The 9,007-nt window shown below is 44.9% G+C and overlaps 1 protein-coding gene across 19 annotated transcripts in view; it reads left to right on the plus strand.

Annotated features, from left to right (window-relative positions):
• CHRM3 (cholinergic receptor muscarinic 3) overlaps positions 1-8,637 on the plus strand; it is a 504,026-nt gene extending 495,389 nt beyond the window's left edge. For all 19 annotated transcript variants that reach the window (XM_041747550.1, XM_041747554.1, XM_041747545.1 and 16 more), the window contains one exon: positions 4,559-8,637. In XM_041747550.1, coding sequence (XP_041603484.1) covers positions 4,578-6,350 — 1,773 coding nt within the window. In that variant the 5' untranslated portion in view covers positions 4,559-4,577 and the 3' untranslated portion in view covers positions 6,351-8,637. The remainder of the gene's footprint in view (positions 1-4,558) is intronic.
• The last annotated feature ends 370 nt before the right edge of the window (positions 8,638-9,007 follow it).

Below are 9,007 nucleotides of genomic sequence, written 5' to 3' on the forward strand. Positions count from 1 at the left end.
CTGTGTGGTTGATGCCCTTCCAGAAATACATACTGTAGATAACAGTTGCATTTCCAAAAGAATGGCTGAAGGAAAGATGAGCAGATATCCACTGCATGGCATTGACAAGAATAAACAAAGAAGAGAGGAGACAGATGTATCATCAACACAAATATGAAGCACTGGGGTTATTGGCCATTATAGTGATTTACAAGAAAATCTGCCAGGCCAAAGCTATGAACATGATCAACTCCATGGGACGTGATGGCAGAGACTTAGAAGGTGCTTTTTTTAAAAGGTGCTGTGCTTTTTTAAAAGGTGCTGTACAAGGTTGTGTGAGATTCAGAGCACGCAGCAGGGGCTGGAGCAGAGAGGAGGAGCAGGAAGAAGGAGGGAATGTACTACAGGCCACAGTCCCACCCAAGCAAGGACACAAACTCAGCTGCTATGTCCAGGAAGCTTTGGGATGAAAGCCGTTGGGGAGATAAAGCTGTTCAAAGAATGTGTAAAAGATTAGCAGGGTTATGGGGCAGGTAGAAGAGAAATCCATGACTAAGGGTGATCACGTGAAGAATACTCATTGGAGCACAAGTAGTGGAGGATGCCAGAGAGTCCCTCGCCTCCCCAGGAGGAGGTGACTGTAAACCTCAGAGATGGGATGTTGGACTCTGTCTGGTCCAAGAGAAGTCTGTTCTCTTCTATCCACATGGGTGCAGGTGTGATATGGAAGATGGGAAGACACCTTGAGGAACCATGGGAACCCAGGAACCGGGTAGAGGGAGAGAGCAGATAGATCTTCTGCATTTGCATCTGGGAAGAAACTAAATGCAGTTGACTACCCAAACACCAGGTAGCACCTCCCAGATATGGACATCCTTCAGTGGGAACAAATTGGAGGTGAGGATGAGTTGATTGCACCTAATAAAACCCAGAGGAGTGAAAAGAAATAAGGAAGAAAACTCTATCCATTATCTGTAATTGGAAATTGGTAACTTGTGGGAGATTTCATGTATGGATTATACAGAAGTCCTTAAACTATTCTTCTCTGTAATAGAACAATACATTAGAATGTTTAGACTAATTTTTTTACTATTTCAGGTAGTGCTGAAATAAATACATACAAGTATATATGTGTATGTAAGTGTATGTAAGATTGTGTATGTCCAACCGTGTACTTTATGTTTATACACACACCCACAATACATATACACTACACATACACATTGTCAGCTCCTGAGATCTGGGTATTTGTGCATTATTCTGACAAATGCTGCTAAATTACATCTCACATTGTTGACCAATTTACTCTGTAGCTGAGACCATGAAACTATTTCCTTCACCCTGTCCTCAATACTGCCTTCATCCATCCAATCGTTTATATTTTGCTTATCTTTTAGGTGACAAACAGTATCTCATTAATTTTTATGTGCACATTAATTCCACATGAAGGGATGCCTGGGTGGCTTAGTGGTTAAGCGCCTGCCTTAGGCCCAGGGCATGATCCTGGAGTTCCAGAATCAAGTCCCACATCAGGCTCCCTGCATGGAATCGGCTTCTCTCTCTGCCTGTGTCTTTGCGTCTCTCTCTCTCTCTCTCTCTGTCTCTCATGAATAAATAAAATCTTTAAAAATAAATAAATAAATAAATAAATAAATAAATAAATAAATAAATAAATCCACGTGAAGATGTATATGAGTTTTAGCCAGTTAGGAGAGGCTCATTGTATGCAGCATCTGGACAGGTTAGTGGAGAGTTAGAGAAACATCACCATGGAGCTAGGAGGTGGTGAGCTTGAGATGATCTGGGTGTGAACCTCTCCCCTCTCCTTAGCTTGATATTTGGACAAATTACTTAACTCTCTGAGTCTCTCTTTTTTATAAAATGTGATTATTTTAAAGATTAAATGAGACAAAACATATGGTGATTTGCACAACATGTACCAGTTAGGAAGTGTCCAATATATATTCTCTTTTAATAATTTATTATTGCACTATATTGAACTTTGAGCATCTGAAAGCCAAAACAAAGTGAGTTCATTGTTCAATAAAAAGAACAGTAAAGTAACAATAGACCCTATGCTTATAAAGCACACACTCTGTGCCAGGCTCCATTCTAAGTACTTTACACATATTAGAACATTGCCTTGAGACACAAAGTTTTTTTGACCACTTACTATTGAATTCTAGATTAAATTTCTCAACAGTTTATACAGAATGTTTCATTCCTATTTTTCTTTGTTAATTAATTAATTAATTTTTTATTTAAATTCAATTTGCCAACATATAACACCCAGTGCTTATCCCATCAAGTGCCCTCCTCAGTGCCTGTCACCCAGTCACCCCATCCCCCCACCTGCCTCCCCTTACACAACCCTTTGTTCATTTCCCAGATTTAGGAGTTTTGTCACCCTGTCTAATTTTCCCAGTCAATTCCCTTCCTTTCCCCTATAATACCTTTCACTATTTCTTATATTCCACAAATGAGTGAAACCATATGATGATTGTCCTTCTCCAATTGACTTACTTCACTCAGCATAATATCCTCCAGTTCCATCCACATCGAAGCAAATGGTGGGTATTCTTCCTTTCTGATGGCTGAGTAATATACTATTGTGTATCTAGACCACATCTTATTCATTCATCTGTCAAAGGACATCATGGCTCCTTCCACAGTTTGGCTATTGTGGACATTGCTGCTATGAACATTGGGGTGCAAGTGTCCTGTCCTTTCACTACATCTGTATCTTTGGGGTAAATATCCAGTAGTGCAATTGCTGGGTCATAGGGTAGCTCTATTTTTAACTTCCTGAGGAACCTCCACACTGTTTTCCAGAGTGGCTGTACCAGCTTGCATGCCTATTTCTATTTTTCAATGAGAAAACTGGTACTCAAAAAAAGTTAATACCCAAGACCCCACCCCAGGAAGTGGCTGAGCCGAGATTTGAACCTCCGCCATTGGGACTGCAAAGTCTTCCTACTCTGTGCTGAGGCCATTTCAAAAGGCTGTGTGTGAATCTGACCGCTGTCTGTTGAGAGACTGTTGTGATATGCGATGTCTAAAGGCTTGATCCAGGGCTCTTGCCAGGTGATTTATGTACATATTTGTACATAAGAGTTCATAGTTACCACTTTTTAAATCAAGAGCCGAAACACAAGTGTTTCCAATAGTATTTTGCTAGGATTATCTGACATTGAACTCATAGACTGACACTCGTTGAGGAATGATTTACTGGGTCAAGTCCACAGTGGCTGGTGATGTGTGAGCATCCCTAGGCCAACAACCCCGGAGGATCTGAGGGGATGGGGCAAGTCTCACCTAGAACTTTCTGTGACAGCTCAGGGGTCTTACTGGTGATGCATCCACTCTAATGATTCTTAGTTATTTATGTATCTTGGTTAACAAGTGTTTGAAGAACTAATTGCGATTTTGCAAGTCTTTGTACCAAAGGTGTGCGTGTGGTGCTAAAATACTTTCTCAGCACTAAAGTTAAAATATCTAAATACTGAAAATATTCAAAACCGGTGGGGTCCATTCAGAATATTCTGGCAAAGATCCTGCATATTATCAAATATATGACAGCTGCTTTGTATACCGCTATCAACCACCATACAGAACCAATATGCTGCTTTTCTATCTGCGTCTTAAAGAGGTGATACAAATCAAAGTGAATTACACTTGTTCTGGGTTGATGTTGCTCATGCCAGGGAGGCTTAAGTGCTTGCTGTCTCCTTAACACTGTGTATTTCTCCAGCCTGGGATAGGTATGGGCCCAGGTGGAAAAAATGCAGACGAATAAGATCAGTTTATCGAGTAGCGTGATGATAAAGCTGTGCTGCATCAGTAGCCTAGAAGCATCTCATATTTTCCCCCTTATCTTTATTTTTTTTTAAAGGTTTTATTTATGAATAACATGAGAGACACAGAGAGAGAGGCAGAAACACAGGCAGGGGGAGAAGCAGGCTCCCTGTGGGGACCCTGACGTGGGACTCGATCCCAGGACCCCGGGATCACGACCTGAGCCAGAGGCAGACACTCAATCACTGAGCCACCCAAGTGTTCCCCCCCAACCACTTCTCTTTAAAATAAGAGATTTGGGGATCCCTGGGTGGCTCAGCGGTTTAGAGCCTGCCTTCGGCCTAGGGCGTGATCCTGGGGTCCTGGGATCGAGTTCTGCAATGGGCTCCCTGCATGGAGCCTGCTTCTCCCTCTGCCTGTGTCTCTGCCTCTCTCTCTCTCTCTCTCTCTCTCTCTGTGAGTCTCATGAATAAATAAATAAAATCTTTAGAAAAAATAATAAGAGATTTGGTTTGATGACAGCATAATGTGAAAGGGGACGTGGTATACACTTCGAAAATGAGGAGAATGCGGTGCATGCCACCAGCTAACTGTGCACAAACAAATCAAACTACCTGCTCTAATCTCCTTACCTTTAAAGTAAGAGAAAGAGCTGGATATTTCCGACCTGAGAGTGAGCATCCTGTAAGCCGTCTCCCATGTATTTTTAAATTGTGCGATGCAAAAAACCAATCAAACAAAGGCAGATGTTTCTCTAACTGCGTCTTTTCTCTTATCTCTCCAGACTATGTCCGAGAATCACAATGACCTTGCACACTAACAGTACAACCTCGCCTTTGTTTCCAAACATCAGCTTGTCCTGGGTGCATGGCCCCTTGGACGCAGGGCTGCCTCCAGGCACCGTCACTCACTTCGGCAGCTACAACATTTCTCAGGCAGCTGGAAATTTGTCCTCCTCAAATGACACCACCAGCGACCCGCTGGGAGGTCACACCATCTGGCAGGTGGTCTTCATTGCATTCCTGACAGGCATCCTGGCCTTGGTGACCATCATCGGCAACATCCTGGTGATCGTGGCCTTCAAGGTCAACAAGCAGCTGAAGACGGTCAATAACTACTTCCTCTTAAGTCTGGCCTGTGCGGATCTGATCATTGGGGTCATCTCCATGAACCTGTTTACCACCTACATCATCATGAATCGATGGGCTTTGGGAAACCTGGCCTGTGACCTGTGGCTCTCCATCGACTACGTGGCCAGCAACGCCTCCGTTATGAATCTCCTGGTCATTAGCTTTGACAGGTACTTTTCCATTACACGGCCCCTCACCTACCGAGCCAAAAGAACCACAAAAAGAGCTGGAGTGATGATAGGCCTGGCATGGGTCATCTCTTTCATCCTCTGGGCCCCTGCCATCTTGTTCTGGCAGTACTTTGTCGGGAAGAGAACTGTGCCCCCCGGAGAGTGCTTCATTCAGTTCCTCAGCGAGCCCACCATCACGTTCGGCACGGCCATCGCTGCCTTCTATATGCCCGTCACCATCATGACTATTTTATACTGGAGGATCTATAAGGAGACCGAGAAACGCACCAAAGAGCTTGCCGGGCTGCAGGCGTCCGGGACGGAAGCAGAGGCCGAGAACTTCGTCCACCCCACAGGCAGCTCTCGAAGCTGCAGCAGCTATGAGCTCCAGCAGCAGAGCCTGAAACGCTCGGCCAGGAAGAAGTACGGCCGCTGCCACTTCTGGTTTGCCACCAAGAGCTGGAAGCCCAGCACCGAGCAGATGGACCCAGACCACAGCAGCAGTGACAGCTGGAATAACAACGATGCCGCTGCCTCCCTGGAAAACTCTGCCTCCTCCGATGAGGAAGACATCGGCTCTGAGACAAGAGCCATCTATTCGATCGTGCTCAAGCTGCCCGGTCACAGCACCATCCTCAATGCCACCAAATTACCCTCAGCAGACAACCTGCAGGTGCCTGACGAGGAGCTGGGGCTGGGAGACTTGGACAGGAAAGGCAGCAAGCTGCAGGCCCAGAAGAGCCTAGACGATGGAGGCAGTTTCCAGAAGAGCTTCTCCAAGCTTCCCATCCAATTAGAGTCAGCCGTGGACCCGACCAAGATGTCTGAGGTCAACTCCTCAGCAGGGAAGACCACGGCCACTCTACCTCTGTCCTTCAAGGAAGCCACCCTGGCCAAGAGATTTGCTCTCAAGACCAGAAGTCAGATCACCAAGCGGAAACGGATGTCCCTCATCAAGGAGAAGAAGGCGGCTCAGACCCTCAGTGCCATCCTGCTAGCCTTCATCATCACCTGGACCCCCTACAATATCATGGTTCTGGTGAACACCTTTTGTGACAGCTGCATACCCAAAACCTATTGGAATCTGGGCTACTGGCTGTGCTACATCAACAGCACGGTGAACCCCGTGTGCTATGCGCTGTGTAACAAAACATTCAGAACCACTTTCAAGATGCTGCTGCTGTGTCAGTGTGACAAACGCAAGCGGCGCAAGCAGCAGTACCAGCAGAGACAGTCAGTCATTTTTCACAAGCGCATGCCCGAGCAGGCCTCGTAGAGGGAGGCTCTGTCCATCGCAGTGACCAAACGCACACATCAACCCACAAACCTTAGGGGAGTGTGAGCTGAGGGTGGGGGTGATTTCCAAGGGTGATAAAAATGGATTGGTTTTTTTAATCACCCAGATATAAAGGAAGCTGCCTGTTTACTGACCCATTGAATAAATCCATCTTAATATAGAAAGTCAAATACCAATTCAGCAAAAAAGAAAATAAAGCGTCCTACCCAATACAAAGAAATTTATCCTGAAATAGACTTTTAAGGTGTTTTTTCTTAAAGAGGAAAAGAAAAATTGTTTCATAGCAATTACATACCCAAATTGATCTGCTGGGTTCTTTGAGTTCCCGTGACCACTGGAATCTCAGAGGCACAGACCTAGCTGACTCAGTTGCCACGTTCCTTCCGAGATCCCAAACGTGGTGATCTGCATCCCATGTGGGACACATCAGGCTAGTGAATCCATGGTTCTGAAATTCTTTCATACATTGCAAAGCTGAACCTCCTTGTCCCAGTAGAGCTTTGTCTTTCTTTGGTGTGTGTTGTTAAACCCCATCTGTGGACTCGATTCTTGCAAAGTACTGTTTTGTGCAGTTCCAGTTTCATACCAATAAAAATATAGAAGCATATATATGTGTGTGCGTGTGTGCGTGTGTGTGTGTGCGTGTATATATATATATATATATATATATATATACATATATATATATATATATAGCGGGAATCACTGAGCTCGCAAATCATTCTTGCAATATATGTTTTTAATACTCTGATGACTGAAGTTCTCTAGGATCCTAACACAACATCAATGTAATGTTTTGGAAACCAGGGCATTTTCTTCCACAAACCACCCTGGGGAACCTGCAGCAGAGCGTGGCCAGGCCCTTCCAGCAGGTGTGTGCAGAGCGGCCACCCCCTCCACCCACCCACCCCAAAGCAGATGCAGCACCAGGGCTTTACCAGACCCTGAGTGTAAGCAGGGCAGTTTGCTGATCTCCACAAAGCTCAATGAGATCGGGGTCCCTCTGAGCTCAAAACACGAACCACAGCCACAAGTTTGAATTCAATCATCTAAATCTGAATGTTTCCCAACAAAATTTCTGCTACCCAAACTGCTTGAAAGCCAGTCAATAGTGTCACACCCAGCAATACATATGGCCGAGCAGAAGTGACATCATGAGGAGGGGAGGAGAGCGTGGTCTTTGAGTTCTTGCTACCTGGCACCTTCTAGATGGAAGAGGGTTCGGCCTGTGTTGCTTGGCCATGGCCCGTGCTGTTCAGGGTTTGTTGTGTCACCTTCACCCAGTCATAGGTGGGGTTTGGGAACTCGTGTGTCTTCTGGAGAAAGTATGAATGTTTTGAAAAGTATTGCTTCTGGTTGATTTCCTTCCGTTTCGAAAAAAAAAAAAAAATGTGTTCTGTAGCCCCTTAGAATTGATCCAAAAGCTAAATGTTGTATTTGGGGATGGGGGGAGGGGTGCTGCCGCTGCTTGTCATTTTTGTCACTGCTGTAGTGGTTGGGGTTACCTTCTTTTCCTTTCTGCGAGGGCTGTGTGGGGAACGGGAGGGGTGGGGGGGTGGCAGGGCCGAGAAGCAATCTCACCTTGTACAGAGCCTCACGTCTCGGACCCAGGGCCAGGGTAGCAGCTGCTTTTGTGTTCAGTGTGAGCTGGTGTTTACAGCTGACGACAGTGGATGTGGACTCAGTGCTGTTTGTGTTTCTGAACTATTTAATTTCGTGCTCTGTTTATATGAAGAAATATTTATGCATACTTCACCAAGTGTCTGTTTAACGTTGATAAATATTACTCTTCAGTCTTCAGCTGCGGTGTCCCTTGAAAGCAATTCTTTCGGGTGCACTTGGGCCATGAGTAAATCTCTTGAGCTTTTCACGAGGCTGAGAAGAAGGAGACAGCCACCCTGCTGGCGTCAACAAGTCCCTAACTCCTGGGTAATAAAAAGCCAACTGTAACGTTGATGTGAACATTTAAAACCAGTCTTTAGTTAAACCTGATGGGAACTGAACGAGGCAACCCTCCCCTGTGGTGTTTGCAATCACATGACAAGGGTATTTTTAAAAAAAAAAGATCAGCGTAATTGAAAGAATTTTTTTTTTTTGGGTGGGGGGCACATTCAACCAAAGAACAAGAGAAACCAGAGACTATTTTCTAAGACATATAGCAAACTACGGAATGTTCTGTGACCCACCTGTGAAGCGTCTGGTGAGCAACTGCATCTATATTTTACTGCTCCCGTTGGCCTAGCACTAATAAAGATGTGAATGCTGACCTGAGTGTCCCAGGATTTCCGTAATTTCTCTTCTCTTTGAAACTTCTCTGCTGCCTTCCTCCCAAAGGGCTGTTCCCTGTTTGAAATATTCAAACCAAATTAGAGAGCGTTTAATTCGAGAAATGGAGAACCCCCGAGCTTTGGCATAACTGCGAAGGTCAGTAGCCACTCTGCTTGAACTTCCCCACTTTTAAATCTCTTATGGAAGAAAGGTGCTTCTCTATGCTAATCACTGATTGTGTTTATAGAAAGGTAGGACCAACTCTTAGGATGCTTTCAGAGAAGGAAAATAAGAAAAATAGACTCTTTTTGAATAAGGGGGATTTAGGATATGGGTGATCAAAGTGGTAGGAGCATTTATAACTGGAC

Source organism: Vulpes lagopus, chromosome 3, assembly GCF_018345385.1.
Source record: "Vulpes lagopus strain Blue_001 chromosome 3, ASM1834538v1, whole genome shotgun sequence".
Taxonomy (NCBI): Eukaryota; Metazoa; Chordata; class Mammalia; order Carnivora; family Canidae; genus Vulpes; species Vulpes lagopus.